At 36.1% G+C, this 18,240-nt stretch overlaps 1 protein-coding gene across 5 annotated transcripts in view; it reads right to left on the reverse strand.

The window, feature by feature from the left end:
• EML5 (EMAP like 5) overlaps window positions 1-18,240 on the reverse strand; it is a 180,804-nt gene that overhangs the window by 31,963 nt on the left and 130,601 nt on the right. For 4 of the 5 annotated variants that reach the window (XR_010109831.1, XR_008620952.1, XM_014347688.4 and 1 more), the window contains exons 23-27: window positions 17,517-17,648; window positions 16,050-16,138; window positions 14,690-14,866; window positions 11,212-11,413; window positions 10,401-10,527 (exon numbers count right to left, since the gene is read on the reverse strand). Coding sequence is in view for 3 of the 5 variants with exons in the window: in XM_014347688.4 (XP_014203174.2) it covers window positions 10,401-10,527; window positions 11,212-11,413; window positions 14,690-14,866; window positions 16,050-16,138; window positions 17,517-17,648 (727 nt within the window). In the remaining 2 variants the exon portion in view is untranslated. Of the gene's footprint in view, window positions 1-2,911; window positions 2,927-10,400; window positions 10,528-11,211; window positions 11,414-14,689; window positions 14,867-16,049; window positions 16,139-17,516; window positions 17,649-18,240 lie in introns of all 5 variants that reach the window. The other variant, XM_063596357.1, reaches the window with a different exon arrangement.

An 18,240-nucleotide genomic window follows, 5' to 3' on the forward strand; every position in this document is an offset into this window, starting at 1 on the left:
TTGAAAACACTAGTGAAATACCTCCTGTAATAAAATATTTTAACAAGTTTAATGCAGACAGCTATATTGCATAATATTAAAGGCCTGTTGTTTTTAGTTTATAATCCCAGCACTTTGGGAGCCCAAGGCAGGAGGATCACGAGGTCAGGAGTTCGAGACCAGCCTGGCCAACATGGTGAAATCCCGTCTGTACTAAAAATACAAAAAACATTAGCCAGGCATGGTGGCACGCACCTGTAATCCCATCTACTCAGGAGGCTGAGGCAGGAGAACTGCTTGAACCCAGGAAACGGAGGTTGCAGTGAGCCAAGACTGCATGCGCCACTGCACTGCAGCCTGGGCGACAGAGCGCGACTCCATCTCAAAAAAAAGAAAAAAAAGAAAGAAAAAAGAATAAAGAAAAGGCATAAGGCTGGGCACAGTGGCTCACACCTGTAATCCTAGCACTTTGAGAGGCCAAAGCAAGAGGATTGCTTGAGCCTGGGAGTTTGAGACCAGCCTGGGCAACACTGTGAGACCCCACCTCTATAAAAAACACAACAATTAGCCAGGCCTAGTGGCATGCACCTATAGTCCCAGCTACATGGGAGGGTGATGTGGGAGAATCACTTGACCTGGAAGGTCAAGGCTGCAGTGAGCTGTGATCACATCACTGCACTCAGCCTAGGTAACAGAGTGAGACCATCTCAAAAAAAAAAAAAAAAAAAAAAAAAAGGGTTACTCCATTAATAACAGGGAATCACAAGAAAGGTGAAAAAAGAAAAAAACAAATAAATGAGAATTCAATATATTTCATGTTGTGAACTTTAAAGCTTGCCATTCTTATTTTTCTGCAATGTAATCTGAATTTTAAACAAAACATTTAAGCTTATTTTTGTTTTTAAGAATGGGCACTGGCACTAAAATGTTAATTTAAAAAGCTGGTAGCACTGGAGATACTTCAAAGGAAATTGTCTAAAGAGCCTAAGTTCCACCTGTTCTGACCTAAGAGGGTTCCCCAGTCAGTGAATCCAAGCAGGCAGAAATAGTCACTCGGGACTATGCTGAATTTAGAATTTTGCTAGTAAAAAAAGTAATCTTTAAAAAGTTTTTTTTCTCTCTTAATAGCATAATGATCAAAACAAAATTGGAAGGAATCATGAAAGTCATTTCATCCATTTTCCCACTGAGACCAGGAACCTTCTTTACATGTCTAGAACAATCATTGTACAGCTTTGATGACAACTGATCATCTAAACTCTGTATAAATACTGCTTGTGACAGGTCTCTTCTACATAAAAAGCCATTCATATCCAAGATAACAATGATATCTCCATTTAGTTTTCTTGTTTTGAAACAAGATTCCCAGAATAATAATAATTATTTTTTTTGAGACAGGGTCTTGCTCTGTCACCCAAGCTAGAGTGCAGTGGTGTGATCATGGCTTACTTGAGCTTTGACCTCCCACGCTCCAGACATCTTCCTGCCACAGCATCCCACGTAGCTGGGACCACAGGTGCACACCACCACACCCTGCTAATTAAAAAAATTTTTTTTTGTAGAGACGGTGCCTCAACAGATTGGCTAGGCTGATCTTTAACTCCAGGCCTCAACCGATCCTTCAAACTTAACATCCCAAAGTGCTGGGATTACTGGCATAAACCACTGCACCCGGTCAATTAACTATTCTTTATATGAAGTGGCCTCCCAACCTCCCTTCCTCCAGTGCTTTCTTCTAGCCCATTATAAACTATCCAAGTCTCCTTTAAAATGTAGAGATCAGTACTGAGTAAGCTATTCTAGATGTGAGGCTAGATCTGGGTGCTTTATTTCTGGTAAAATAGTATAAGATTTTATGGCCCATTTTAGAGGTTGCTTCATACTCTGAACTCATATCTTTGTACACACCACTCTGCTTAAAACAGATGATGGATTCCTGCTGTAGATATAATATTAACAGGTGTCTATTATTTGAGTTTCTGCACAATCTGGTCTCAAGTCTACTGTTTTCATCCTTATCTCCCAGCATTTTCCTAGTGATACCTTCCCCCTGCCACCCCCCACCCCCGAAACAGGGTCTTGCTGTGTTGCCCAAGCTGGAGTGTAGTGATGCCATCACAGCTCACTGCAGCCTCAAACTCCCAGGCTCAAGAGACCCTCTCACCTCAGCCTCCTAAGTAGCTGGGACCACAGGGCTGCCACCACACCCAGCTAATTTATTTTTACTTTTATTTTTTGTAGAGACAGGGTCTCATCATGTTGTCTAGGCTGGTCTTGAACTCCCAGGCTCTAGCAATCCTCTCACTTCGGCCTTCCCAAGTGCTGAGATTACAGGCCTGAGCCACAATTACAGGCCTGAGCCACCGTGCCCAGCCATGATACCTTTTTTAATTTATAAAACAGACTAGCCATTTCCACACTGTCGTTTCAGAAACTCTTTCAAGACATTTTCACATCACCAAAGGTAGATATAAAAGTAACCCAAAGAGTCTTTACCTACATGTCATTTTATTAAACATACAAATACCATAGTTACCCTCTTTTCATCTTTTTAAATGAATGGATTAAACATGCATTAAATCATGTTAACAGGTTTAAAATTGAATAGTCTTTCACTTAAATATATGTGTGGTTAGGTTTGTTTTTACGAGCCTCTGAAACTTAAAGAAAACCAAAACTATTCATTTGCATTGTAGTAGTTTGTACAGTCATATGTAAAACAATTTATCATAATGAAGACCCTTATAATAACAACCATATATGCTATCTAAAAATGCAACTCCTTTATAGAATTTGTCCTACTTCATTTTATAATGCTTTGTTGACAAATGTAGTTAAATGTTTTATAGAGAAAAAATACCTTAAAATACCATAAAGAATAAAATAAAGGGTAAATTTTTGAATAAAATATTTTCTTTTATAAAACACTTACCTTACTACTCCCTGCCTTCAAAAGGAGCAAGGGGGAAAAAAGTAGGAAAACATATAAAAATTGATGATGAATAGAATACAGCATTTTAGCAAACAGAAGAAAGGCAACATGTCAACAGAATTTTAAGGAAATACAAAAATGTCTAACTTATGTCACATTGGTTTAAACATTGATTTAAATATTTTTATTCACAAATACTGGAAATTTGACAAAAATTAACTACTTTAAATACATAATATTTGTTATAAAAACATTTATTGGCCGGGCAAGGTGGCTCATGCCTGTAATCCCAGCACTTCGGGAGGCTGAGGTGGGTGAATCACTTGAGGTCAGGAGTTCGAGACCAGCCTAGCCAACATGGTGAAACCCCGTCTCTACTAAAAATAACAAAAAATAGCTGGGCGTGGTGGTGCGTGCCTGTAATCCCAGTTACTCAGGAGGCTGAGGCAGGAGAATCATTTGAACCCAGGAGTTGGAGGTTGTAGTGAGCCAAGATCGTGCCACTGCACTCCAGCCTGGGCGACACAGCAAGACTCTGTCTCAAAAGAACAAAACAAAACAAAAAAATAAAAACAAAAACATTTATTTAAAAAGAAAAAGGTAAAATTATCGCTTAGGAAAAACATCCACAAAAGTATCAACCAAATAGAATGGTTATTGTCATCAGAAGCATTTTTCCTTTTAAGTGGATATTTGATAAGTATTTAATTGTTTTTAAATTTTTTTTCATTTATTTATTTTCCCAGAGACAGGATCCCACTCTGCTGCCATAGCTGGAGTGCAAGGGTGTGATCATAGCTCACTGCAGCCTCCAACTCCTGGGCTGAAACAATCCTCCTGCTCAGCCTCCTGAGTAGCAACCTCCTGGTACAGGCATGTACTACCATTCTTGGCTAATTTTTCTATTTTTTGTAGAAAGGGGGTCTTGCTGTGTTACCCAGGCTGGTGCTAAACACCTGGTCTCAAGCAGTCCTCCCACTTCAGCCTCCCAAAGCACTGAGATTGCAGGCATGAGGCACAGCACCTGGCCTGTTTTCCATATAAAGTGTTTTATTTCATATTTATGACAGTAATATATGTTACTAAAAAGCAATTATTTAAATAAACCATGAACCATATTATCTCCTCACAAATATTCTAAGTTGGTAAAAGAGATATGAACCTCTTCATTTGTAATCTCCTTTGATTTTTTTTCATTTTATGAAAATGAAATCACATTAATGACTTCTGCCTTGTCATTTTCTTTCTTTTTTTTTTTTTTAAGGCAAAGAGTAGAGCTTGGACTCTGCTACGGGGGCCAACAGACCCTCTCTCTCCCTCCCCACACCTTGTCATTTTCAAAATATTTAGCAGGGTTGAAATTGTAAAGTAAATTGAGAACAAAATGCAAAGCAATTTGAAAAATTATTTTGGAAAAGTTAGCTGCAGAATATACAAGCTAACATCAAAGATTTCAGTTATGACAGTGTTAATCATTCTTCATGAGTAGTAAAATATTTCCATCTGTCAGAACATGCCTCACTTCAGCAATGGGTGGAAATTTACATTTAAGTGTTTTACCGTGAATGAAGCAGACTACAGATTAAAATTAGGTCACATTTTCTGACATACCAAATTTATCCAATAAATAATTTTTTAAAAAAATCAATATAACAAATGAAAGAAATTTATGGGAATGTCTAGAGCCCCTTCTTCCCCATAGAACACTTTTCACTTTTCATTACTTAGGAGACATAATTTTCCTTAAGTCATATTAAACACTACACTTCAAATATTCTAATTAGAATATTTAAATAATATTATATTTTCATATTTATCTGTATTTATCTAATAAATACATATGTAGTGGTTATTGCTTTGTGAATATTTAATTTCAGAAATAATGTTTAAGTATTTACCAGGTATCTCCTCAGTTAACTTTCATTTCATTCCAAGGGATAAGGTGTCATTAGTGAAGACCTACTATCTAAATTCTTGATTTACATTATTTCATTTAAAACTTGAAATATACCATAAATTAGGGATTATAATGTTCATTTTGCCACTGAGGAAACTGAGGTTCAGAAAGAATGAATAATTTTTCAAAGTCACACAACTGGTAATGAAAAAAATGAGTATTTTACCCATTTGTCTGACTCCAGAATTCATGTCCTTTGCACTATATGATGCTGCATTCTAGCAAGTTACTTGAAACATGGAATTCTGTACAAGTACTTAGATTATGGTATACTGTGCTTTCTTAAAAATATCCCTAATTTAATACTTTGCCTCGTTATACATAATGAAAAACTGGATGATCACTCTCCATCCCCTTTCCTTAGGTGACCTCCCATTGCTATGATCTGAGGTACATGAGGTATACCATCAGCAAACGACACCTGGAAAAGGAGCTGAGGAGGCACTGTGCCCTTAACACTCCATCTAGAGCTTCCCTGGCAACGCTGGGGTCAGTCAATTTACAAAATCTCTCAGTTCTCCCCTTCCCCATTACTAATGTGTTTTTCACCTTAACTTCATCCCTTTCCCCGAATATAAAATCCATAGGTGCAAACTCAAATCCCTCTGACGAAGCTTTCCTGTAATGTCATTTCTATCTCTCTGAGTTCCAAAACTCTTCAGCACTATCCTAAATGGCCACAAATTCGCTTGAATTTTCTACAAATCCTGTTCAACTGTGAATGAATTCCCTTTTAATTTCTCCCTCAAATTGTCCACTAACTTCTCATAATAAAGTTTTCCTCACCACAACCTTGTTCTCACCTCCCACTGCTGTTCCCACCTCCCACTCCCTCTGTTCCTTCTTACTGTTTCTGGATCTTTTCCTTTTTTGTTCTTTAAACCTCTTTGCTTCTGAAGTCCATGCCATTCAATGCTCCATATCCCTTTTTATTGTTTACCACCTTTGATTTTGAAACACTAGTTTCACAATTTATTTCTTAATCTGTCATCTAGCTCAGAGACTTTATTAAAAAGTGATCTCTAAATTACTTTGGGCAGTATGGCCATTTTCACGATATTGATTTTTTCCTATCCATGAGCACGGAATGTTTTTCCATTTGTTTGTGTCCTCTCCTATTTCCTTGAGCAGTGGTTTGTACCTCTCTTTGAAGAGGTCCTTCACATCCCTTGTAAGTTGTATTCCTAGGTATTTTATTCTCTGTGTAGCAGTTGTGAATGGGAGTTCACTCATGATTTGGCTGTTTGTCTATTATTGGTGTAGAGGAATGCTTGTGATTTTTGCACATTTATCTGGTATCCTGAGACTTTGCTGAACTTGCTTATCAGCTTAAGGAGATTTTGGGCTGAGACCATAGAGTTTTCTAAATATAAAATCATGTCATCTGCAAACAGAGACAATTTGACTTCCTCTTTTCCTATTTGAATACCATTTATTTCTTTCTCTTGCCTAATTGCCCTGGCCAGAACTTCCAACAATATGTTGAATCGAAGTAGTGAGAGAGAGCATCCTTGTCTTGTGCCGGTTTTCAAAGGGAATGCTCCCAGTTTTTGCCCATTGAGTATGATATTGGCTGTGGGTTTGTCATAAATAGCTCTTATTACTTTGAGATATGTTCCATCAATACCTAGTTTATTGAGAGTTTTTAGCATGAAGGGGTGCTGAATTTTATCGAAGGCCTTTTCTGCTTCTATTGAGATAATCATGTGGTTTTTGTCATTGGTTCTGTTCATGTGATGGATTACATTTATTGATTTTGGTATGTTGAATGAGCTTTGCATCCCAGGGATGAAGCCGACTTGATTGTGGTGGATAAGCTTTTTGATGTGCTGCTGGATTTAGTTTGCCAGTATTTTACTGAGGACTTTCACATCGATGTTTACCAGGCATATTGGCCTGAAATTTTCTTTTTTTGTTGTGTCTCTGCCAGGTTTTGGTATCAAGATGAAGCAGACATCATAAAATGAGTTAGGGAGGAGTCTCTCTTTTTCTATTGTTTGGAATAGCCAGAAGAATGGTACCAGCTCCTCTTTGTACTTCTGGTAGAATTCGGATGTGAATCCATCTGGGCTTTTTTTTTGGTTGGTAGGCTATTAATTACTGCCTCAATTCCAGACTTTGTTATTGGTCTATTCAGGGATTCCACTTCTGGTTTAGTCTTGGGAGGGTGTATGTGTCCAGGAATTTATCCACTTCTAGATTTTCTAGTTTATTTGCGTAGAGGTCTTTATAGCATTCTCTGATGGTAGTTTGTATTTCTGTGCAATCAGTGGTGATATCCTCTTTAACATTTTTTATTGTGTCTTTTTGATTTTTCTCTCTTTTCTTCTTTATTAGTCTGGCTAGCGGTCTATCTATTTTGTCAATCTTTTCAAAAAACCAGCTCCTGGATTCATTGATTTTTTGAAGGGTTTTTTGTGTCTCTCTCTCCTTCAGTTGTGCTCTGATCTTTATTTCTTGTCTTCTACTAGCTTTTGAATTTGTTTGCTCTTGCTTCTCTAGTTCTTTTAATTGTGATGTTAGGATGTTGATTTTAGATCTTTCCCACTTTCTCCTGTGGGCATTTAGTGCTATACATTTCCCTCTAAAGACTGCTTTAGCTGTGTCCCAGAGATTCTGGTATGCTATATTCTTTGTTCTCATTGGTTTCAAATAACTTATTTATTTCTGCCTTAATTTTGTTATTTACCCAGTAGTCATTCAGGAGCAAGTTGTTCAGTTTCCATGTAGTTGTATGGTTCAGAGTGAGTCTCTCCATCCTCAGTTCCAATTCAATTGCACTGTGGTTTGAGAGACTGTTTGTTATGATTTCTGTTCTTTTGCATTTGCTGAGGCGTGTTTTACTTCCAATTATGTGGTCAAATTTAGAATAAATGTGATGTGGTGCTGAGAAGAATGTATATTCTGTTGATTTGGGGTGGACAGTTCTGTAGATGTCTATTAGGTCCGTTTGTCCAGAGCTGAGTTCAACTCCTGATTATCCTTGTTAATTTTCTGTCTCGTTGATCTAATATTGACAGTGGGGTGTTAAAGTCTCCCACTATTTTTGTGTGGGAGTCTAAGTCTCTTTGTAGGTCTCTAAGAACTTGGTTTATGAATCTGGGTGCTCCTGTATTGGGTGCATATATATTTAGGAAAGTTAGGTCTTCTTGTTGCATTGATCCCTTTACCATTATGTAATGCCCTTCTTTGTCTTTTTTGATCTTTGTTGGTTTAAAGTAGATTCAATGCTATCCCCATCAAGCTACCAATGACTTTCTTCACAGAATTGAACTACTTTAAATTTCATATGAAACTAAAAAAAGAGCCCATATAGCCAAGACAATCCTAAGTAAAAAGAACAAAGCTGGAGGCATCATGCTAGCTGACTTCAAACTATACTACAATGCTACAGTAACCAAAACAGCATGGTACTGGTACCAAAACAGAGATATAGACCAATGGAACAGAACAGAGGCCTCAGGAATAATGCCACATATCTACAACCATCTGATCTTTGACAAACCTGGTAAAAACAAGCAATGAGAAAGGATTCCCTCTTTAATCAATGGTGTTGGGGAAACTAGCTACTCGTATGTAGAAAACTGAAACTGGACCCCTTCCTTATACCTTATACAAAAATTAACTCAAGGTAAATTAAAGACTTAAACATAAGACCTAAAACCATAAAAACCCTAAAAGAAAACCTAGCTAATACCATTCAGGACTTGGCATGGGCAAACACTTCATGACTAAAACACTGACAGCAATTGCAACAAAAGCAAAAATTGACAAATGGGATCTAATTAAACTAAAGAGCTTCTGCACAGCAAGAGAAACCATCATCAGAGTGAATAGGCAACCTACAGAATGGGAGAAAATTTTTGCAATCTATCCATCTGACAAAGGGCTAATATCCAGAATCTACAAAGAACTTAAACAAATTTACAAGAAAGAAACAACCCCATCAAAAAGCTAAGGATATGAACAGACACTTCTCAAAAGAAGACATTTATGTGGCCAACAAACATGAAAAAAAGCTCATCATCACTGGTCATTAGAGAAATGCAAATCAAAACCACAATGAGATACCATCTCACATCAGTTAGAATGGTGATCATTAAAAAGTCAGGAAACAACAGATGCTGGAGAAGATGTGGAGAAACAGCAATGCTTTTACACTGTTGGTGGGAGTGTAAATTAATTCAACCATTGTGGAAGACAGTGTGGCGATTCCTCAAGGATCTAGAACTAGAAATACCATTTGACTCAGGAATCCCATTACTGGGTATATACCCAAAGGATTATAAATCATTCTACTATAAAGACACATGTACATGTATGTTTATTACAGCACTGTTCACAATAGCAAAGACTTGGAACCAACTCAAATGTCCATCAATAATAGACTGGATAAAGAAAATGTGGCACATAAACACCACGGAATACTATGCAGCCATAAAAAAGGATGAGTTCATGTCCTTTGCAGGGACATGGATGAAGCTGGAAACCATCATTCTCAGCAAACTAACACAGGAACAGAAAACCAAACACCACATGTTCTCACTCATAAGTGGGAGTTGAACAATGAGAACATATGGACACAGGGAGGGGAATATCACACACTGGGGCCTGTCAGGGAGTGGGGAGCTAGGGGAGGGATAGCATTAGAAGAAATACCTAATGTAGATGATGGGCTGATGGATGCAGCAAACCACCATGGCACATGTATACCTATGTAACAAACCTGCACGTTCTGCACATGTATCCCAGAACTTAAAGTATAATAAAAAAAAAAGTGATCTCTCCTCATAAAATGGCCTTGCATATGTCCTTACTTTTTTATTTGCTGATTCTAGACTAAGACCAATAATTCCCATTAAAGACAACCTGCCTTTTTAGAAAAATTTTTGAAATGAGGATTGTCTATGCTTGAATAAAGAAAGGCACATCGATAGGCAGGCCTTTTCAAAATTGAATCACAATACTGCTCACATACTTCTTAAAAAGTACTCGGTGTTGGATTCAATTTTTATTATCTCCTCCAACCTCATCACACACATTTATAAAAGTTAGCAAATAAGATGAATCATATCAACCTTATAAACATGTATAAATCCCTAAACCACTAGTGTTAACACATAGTGTTACCATCAATAGGGTTTTGTTTTTGTGGGTATTTTTTTTTGAGACAGGGCCTCATTCTGACACTCAGGTAGGAGTGCAGTGGCGCCAATCATAACTCACTGCAATCTCAACTTCCTGGGCTCAAGCAATGCTCCTGCCTCAGCCTTTGAAGTAGCTGGGGCTACAAACACACACCACTAAACCTGGATTATTTTTATATTTCCATAGAGACAAGGTCTCACTACATCACCCAGGCTGATACCAAAAGGTATTTAAAGACAGACATACTTTCTAAGAGGTGCTGTGAATTGTCTAAAGCAAGAATATCACTGTTACTTAGTTTGTGTAAAAAAGCCACTTAAATAATAAATTCCATTTTTAATGACAATATCTTTTTCTTCATCTAATACTAAACCAAATTATTACCTTTCATCAATTGAGGGTTCTTTTTGTTGTAAATGAGGCTTGATTCCTAACATTGGGCGAATATTTGTTGATAAGGCTCTGATGGTGTAACTGATTTCATTCTCCCTTGTAACATCACTGTCATAGCCTACAATAAAAATATACGAGTAATTCTTTAAGCAATAACCGAGATCAATTATGATCTTATAAATTGGATACAAAGATGTTCAACAATATGAAATAAATTAAGTTGTTATAAGCAAATTATGAAGTAATATGCAACCAGAAAAAACGATGTAGAAGAATATTTAATTATACGTAATGATGTTTTCAAAGTATTACTAAGTAATAATAGCAGGTTAAAAAATAAGTTCAATATGACCATACTTTTCTTAAAAAAATATTAGCTACATACATCTTAGGATATACCCCAAATATTAGAAGAGGTGTTACCTCTGTGTGGTCAAATTATGGAGGCTGTGTTTAATTTTTATGGCAAAATACATTTTCTATAATGAGCTGATATTACTGGTATATTAGAAGAAAATCAAAATTATTTTAAAATATGAGGTTTAATAATATAAAATTTACCTTAACAGTACTTATTTAAAATTCAGATATTTTTCATTTGTAGATAAATAATATCAAAGTCATAAATTCATGGCAACCTGTTGTTCTTGAGTCACAAAATGGATTTTGATGTTAAACAGACTAAAAACAGTACCACTACAATTATTCAAACATTATTATTACTTGCTTTAACTTCTACAGCTTAAACAAGTTGTGCTAAATTTTCCCTATACTTTTGTTCAAGTATTATAAAATGACGTACCCCCATCTTCTTCAGAATCAATGTCGGATTCTTCACTATCACAAGGCCTTTTTTCTCGATAGCCTTCCATCTCATTTGTCCACACCATTAAAGACATATCTGTACCGCCTAGGGTAACCAACATGCTGTCATCATAAGTCCAGCGAACATTTGTGACATGTGTACTATGGGCCACGTACCTCTTAAACTTTCCAAATTTCCCCTAAAGAGGAAGAAAATTCAAACAATCTTTCTGAGAAATTTCATTATTTAAATATTTCCATTATGATTTTGAATTTTGTTAATAATTAAAAATTAATCATTTCAAGTGCAATGTGTTAAAAAAAATATGAGAAAATACTGAAACTCAGCAGAATAAAAGATACCAATTCCTAAACCTGTTAAGGACAAGATCTAAAACCAGTAGTTTCACAAAATGCTGGTACCCCAGGCAAAACTCTTTAAAAAACCAACTTGGTATTCTGCATTAAAAGCATAAAAATGTTCTTGTATTTGACTCACCCATCTCCCTTTTAGGGATCTATGCTAAGAAATGCTATCTGTGTAAAAAAATACTTACCATGGTATTTACTTATAGTAGTGAAAAAATTAAATACCTTAAATGTTCAAAGTAATAGTTAATTACAATGTATATGGAATAGTGTATATATATTAAAGACAATGGTTATGCAGATGTACTGTTGGAAATAGATACAATAATTGAGAAAGGATACACATGCCTATGTACAGCATGAGTATGTTAACAAAAAGTAACTATCGATTGATTGCTTTGGTACACACATATTTATATACCCATGTAAATATCTTTCATCTCAATTCATTAGTGCTTTTGTTTGTAAGCAAGACACATAGAAATGTATTTTCCTTTTAAATAACAATAAAGTTTAAGTTATAAATACTGGCAACTTTAAAGTCTAGCATTACCAAGTTACATAAATTTCAGATCAAAGCATCATAAAGCAGGTTTTCCGTTAACATCTTTTCAAAGGTGTTAAAATGAGAGATGTCTTATACAAAACACAGTGATAGCAAAATTTGTGAATTGCCTAGGAATGACGACTGTCTTTTTTTTTTTGATACTGGAGTGCAGTGGCACGATCTTGGCCCACTGTAACCTCCGCCTCCTGGTTCAAGCGATTCTTCTACCTCAGCCTCCCAAGTAGCTGGGAATACAGGGACCCGCCACCGTGCCCAGCTAATTTTTTGTGTTTTTAATAGAGACGGGGTTTCACCATGTTGACTAGGCTGGTCTCAAACTCCTGACCTCAGGTGATCCACCTGCCTCGGCCTCCCAAAGTGCTGGGATTATAGGCGTAAGCCACTGCACCCGGCAGGAATGATGACTCTTAATAATTAAGTCAGGGTGAGGGATCTGTCATCAAAGCATGGCAAGAAGGTAGTTTCTCTAAGACTGTGTGGTTCTTGCTACACTAAGGTGAAAACATAATCTGCAGATCAATATTCCAGAACCTATTCCTAAGGGATCTACACCATCTGGAATGCTGGAAGTGAAGTTTCTGGCAAATATTTTAGTGGAACACATTGTTAACAACTAAGACTCTACCATTTACATGTATCTAAAACAGAAATCAGTGGAATATTTTCTTGGGTGTCTGAGTTTTCAATGAGAATTTTTAAACCTGTGTTTTCATTTCAATGCTGATCTAAAAATATTAATATGAGCAGTTACTCAAGATCACCAGGAACTGAATACCACAATATCATTTCAGTGCCGTATTTCAAATTTATCTTTATGTTCATGTTGGTGCCAGAGTATAATATATAACTTAATTGGTGAATTAAGAAATAAATGCTGCCAGATAACAGTGACTCGCGCCTGTAATCCCACCACTTTAGGATGCCGAGGCAGGAGGATCACCTGGGTTCAGGAGTTTGAGACCAGCATAGGCAACATCTGGAGACCCCATCTCTACAAAAAAAAATTTTTTTTTTACATTAGCCAGGCATGGTGGCATGTGCCTGTGGTCCCAGTTACTCAAGAGGCTGAGGTGGGAGGATAACTTGGGTCTGGAAGGTCAACGCTGCAGTGAGCCATGATTGCGCCATTGCATTCCAGCCTGGGTCACAGAGAGAGACGCTGTCTTAAAAAAAAAAAAAAAGAAAGGAATGCATTGTATCTGGACTTGATATATAAATTTTATTTCCGTGTTAAGGAAAAGCCTAATATTTTACAGTAGTTTGAACAGAGGGAAGTGATAAAAGAATTAAGTACTTGCACAGCACACATTAGCATAGGTACGGAGAATGCCAAAGAATCTGTTGGCGAGGCCCAGTGGCTCACGCCTGTAATCCTAGTACTTTGGGAGGTCGAAGTGGGCGGATCACGAGGTCAGGAGTTTGAGACTAGCCTGACCAACATGGTAAAACCCTATCTCTACGAAAAATACAAAAAAATTAGCTGGGCATGGTGGTGTGCGCCTGTAATCCCAGCTACTCAGGGGGCTGAGGCAGGAGAATAGCTTGAACCCGGGAGGTGGAGGTTGCAGTGAGCCTAGATCGTGCCACTGCACTCCAGCCTGGCGACAGAGTGAGACTCCATCTCGGGGGAAAAAAAAGAAAAAAGAAAAAAGAAAAAAAAAACTTAATATACATAAGCAGGAAGTAAATACCAATTTTAAGCAGAAAATCATCAACAAATGATGCTGATGATTTAAAATGCACATATATTCTGCTACGAAAGCAGAAAAAATTTGTATGATTTGGTTTCAAAAAAAGTCATTCATTACATTAAATCAATGGTGCTTAATTTTATAAGTCTAAGTATTTTCTATTTAATTGGTTAAAACAACTTCAAGTTTGAAGCTGTAACTATAAAGAGTTTATATTTATTGTTAATAGTATATATTTAATTAAAAATTCAAAAATTATTGAAGTTAATATTGGGGATAAAAGGAATGTGTCTCTCTCTCTGACACAGGGTTTTGCGCTGTCACCCAGACTGGTGTGCAATGACATGACCACAGCTCACTGTAGCCTCCTACTCCTGGGCTCAAGCAATCTTCCCACCTCAGCCTCCTGAGTAGCTAGGACTACAGGCATGTGCCACAATGCCTGGCTAATTTTTTTCTCTGTTTTGTAGAGAGGAAGTCTTGCTATGCTGCCCAGGCTGGCCTGAAATGCCTGGCCTCAAGTGATCCTCCCACCTCAGGCTCCCAAAGTACTATACTGGGATTATAGGCATGAGCCACTGTCCCCAGCCAAGATGTTTCTTGTAAAAGGGATATTCGTATTAGTCAATATTGAAAAACACTATAGGATATGATATATAACTTAATGTATGGGATTATAAATTACAATACTTAAAAGCTATAGATATGAAACATAATTCTGAACCTTTCATATTACAACATTACATATTACATATGTACAATTAATAACAATGAAGTGCTATGACAGGACATTACCTTAACCATTTCATAATTTATGATCATTAGGAAAGTTAAAGAAAAACACATACTTTAGTAGGATATCTAAATAACTTCACAAATCCCAAATCGTCCCCGGTAGCTAGAACCATTTTGTCACTGGTGAGGCAAGAAGCAGTTACATCTGTAACTTCTCCAATTACTGGCCAAATTCCTTCACAGCATAAACCAAGTACACTTGTCCATGATGCCCAAGCAATTTTTTCTACCTAAAAACGAAAAACAATGCTGTAAGTTTGGATTATCCAAACCTAAAGTATTAACGACCAAAATGTAAACATTTTTCTTTGTAGTTATGTGTGTCACAAGTAAAATGAAAGTTTTAATGAAAAAATAGTTAAATTATTAGTTGTCTTGGTTTTGTAACTCCCCAGAGCCTACTAGTTGCTGCAGAAAAATTTTAATATAGTATTATTCAGAATATAATTATATATCCACTGTGTGTTCTAGATGCTAAGCATACAGTGTTAATAATAAAACCGTTTCTGACTTTAGGATAATCAAGTAAGATTCTTAAAGTTCATGTTTAAATTTCTAATAATGCATTATGTTTTCCAACTAACCCTTACTAGAAATTTGGAACTTTTACTTATGTTCTCTCCCTTCATTAAGACACTTTCATGTTAAATTTGTTAAGCCTCTCTTCCTAGGCCAAGATAAAAAATACAAAAAAAAAAAGGCTAATATTGTCAGGCACAAAATGCAACACAATTTTTCTTGTTTTTTTTAAGAAGCAAAAACAGTAATCTGGCAACAAACTTCTTAGGCATATGGATTCCTAAGGACGTGGCAGATATGCAATACTCCAATCTTAGATGGCATGTCTTCTATTTGCTATTTCACGCTTCTTGTCTTTTGAGGAAAGCAACTGGAGCACAGCTAGCCATGCAAGTGATTTATTCCTTTTTTTTTTTTTTTTTTAAATACAGGGTCTCACTTTGTCACCCAGGCTGGAGTGTAGTGGCATGAACATGGCTCACTGCAGCCTCCGCCTCCTAGGTTCAAGCAATCCTCCCACCTCAGCCTCCCAAGTAACTGGGACTATAGGCACATGCCACCATGCCCAGCTAATTTTTTGTATTTTTTTGTAGAGATGGGGTTTCAGCATGTTATCCAGTCTGGTCTTGAACTCCTGAGCACAAGCAATCTGCTTGCCTCTGTTTCCAAAGTGTTGGGATTACAGGCGTGAGCCACCATGCCCGCTGACTCCTTTTATTAATATAGTGTTTCTTCCTTCACCCATGTATTCTGACTCAATAAACTCAATAATATCCAATATTTTAATAATTTGAGAACAGACTTCACGTGTAACTAAACGATAGAAAGTAGGTATCAGTTTTCTAGCCACTTTTATTCACATGAACAACACTGCAAGCACCACTGTTGTCCTACCTCCACGCTGGGGATGGTTTGTTTTTTCCCTCTGGGAGCTTCAAAGAATAATTGTTCCTTAGCACCAGTGTTGACCTGTAAAAGCTTTCCTTCAAAAAAATTTTTAAAAATATTTACACATATAAAATACATACAAATATATATACCATCAGTATGATGTTTAAGTTTTATGGGAAAAAATCAGCTTAAATATAAAAACCATTTTCTGCTGCAGTCAACTTATAGTAAGAACATTTTATTTTTATAATTCCATATTACTAAGTAACTAAATTCATAAGTGGTTTGATTTTTGTATATGTATATACATAAAAATGATTTCTTTGGTTATGCATATGTAAAAAATTCCTAGAAACAAATGTTAAAATATTTTTTAAAGTGTAAGTATCTGTTTAACTATATTTAGAAAAACTTTATGATGCTCAATTTATATAGTTGAATACAATATAGTTGAATACATGAAACAATAACGTCCTTAAAAAGAGAGGATTTAAAATACTTAATATTTATCAAACATATTAAACTCAGTCATATGCCATGCATTCTGCTAAAATACAAACATACTAATTAAGTTCTTTATGTTATATGATTATGACTCTTTTTGAAGATATATTTCATATCAAACAATGAGAAAAATGACTTTAAAATCTTCATTAACATTTCTTTTTAAAAATGTATTTCATTATTTTTTTTTTTTAGGAATGGGGTCTCACTGTGTTGCCCAGGCTGCTCTCAAACTCCTGGGCTCAAGCAGTCCTCCAGCCTTGGCCTCCCAAAGTACTGAGATTACAGGCATGAGCCACCATACCTGGCCAACATTTCTATATTCTATTTATGTCAAATTTATATGACAAAGATCAAGACATCTTCACAACAATTTTTTTGCATAATATTTAAATCACTTTACAAATTAAACAACTAATCACTTACTGTACTATTATTTGAACGATATTAGGTGAAGTATTGAAAAGTGTAGGTTGGGTGCAGTGGCTCATGCCTATAATCACAGCACTTTGGGATGCCAAGGTGGGAGGATTGCTTGAGTCCAGGAGTTCGGGACCAGCCTGGGCAATATAGTGAGAACCTGTCTGTACAAAACATTTAAAAATTAGCCAGGCATGGTGGTGCATGCCTGTAGTCCCAGCACTCAGGAGGCTGAGTTGGGAGGATCACTTAAGCCCAGGAGGTTAAGGTTGTAGTGAACTGTGATTGTACCACAGCATTCCAGCCTGGGTGACAGAGTGAGACCTGTCTCAAAAAAAAAAAAAAAAAAGAAAAAGGAAAAAGAAAAGTCTCAACTCTATAGTATTCATCTTCAGATGTAAAATAGTAAAAAATAATTTTGAGAATAATGGTTGTTTTTCCCAATTCTTTTTAACTCATCTGTTGAATCACTTTTCTGTTTCTCTAATATAGCTATACTAAATCAAATGAAACTTTTATCAAATATTAAGTTATTTAAAGTCTTACCTCTAATATCCCAATCAATATGGGTTATGTAACTGGTAGCTCCTTTGCATATTCCTACTCGTTTACTATTCATTACATTGTATATATCTATAAAGCTGTCATGGGATGCTACAGCAAGGTATTTCCCAGAACCTATAATAGAAACATATTTGCTTGACATTTTCTATCTTTGGAAATACTTTTTTACACTCTGCAACTAGAGTTAATTTTCCTTTTCTTTATGGAGAAATCTTAGTTGTTTCATAAATTATAATAAAACAGATGTGTTAAATAACAAATGATAACATTTTTCAAGTATATTATACTTAACAAAATAATTTTTTAGTGTAACAAATTAGTTCAGTGGGAAGCAAATGTCAAAAGCTATGTATGATGTAGTTTTGATACTTTGTATTTAACAAAACTCCCTCTAAATTTAGAAAAAAATGGAACTAAACCAACATAAGTAAATTTTGCCTTAACATTAGTAATTGCTACATTACAGTAGGTTTGTAGTAGATAATGAATACATGGAAATTAATGGAGTAAAATGAGTGCAATTTCAAAAGCATTAAGAATATAACGAAAACAGTTATCCAACCCCTTTTATATCACAAATGAGGAAACAAAAGCTCAGAGAAGCATCCTGGCTCAAGTCACACAGAAAATTTAGTAACAGAATTGGCACTAAGACAGATATTTGCACCAATCTAACAACAGGGCTTTTACCTCTTGCTACACTGCC

This window comes from Pan paniscus, chromosome 15, assembly GCF_029289425.2.
Source record: "Pan paniscus chromosome 15, NHGRI_mPanPan1-v2.0_pri, whole genome shotgun sequence".
Taxonomy (NCBI): Eukaryota; Metazoa; Chordata; class Mammalia; order Primates; family Hominidae; genus Pan; species Pan paniscus.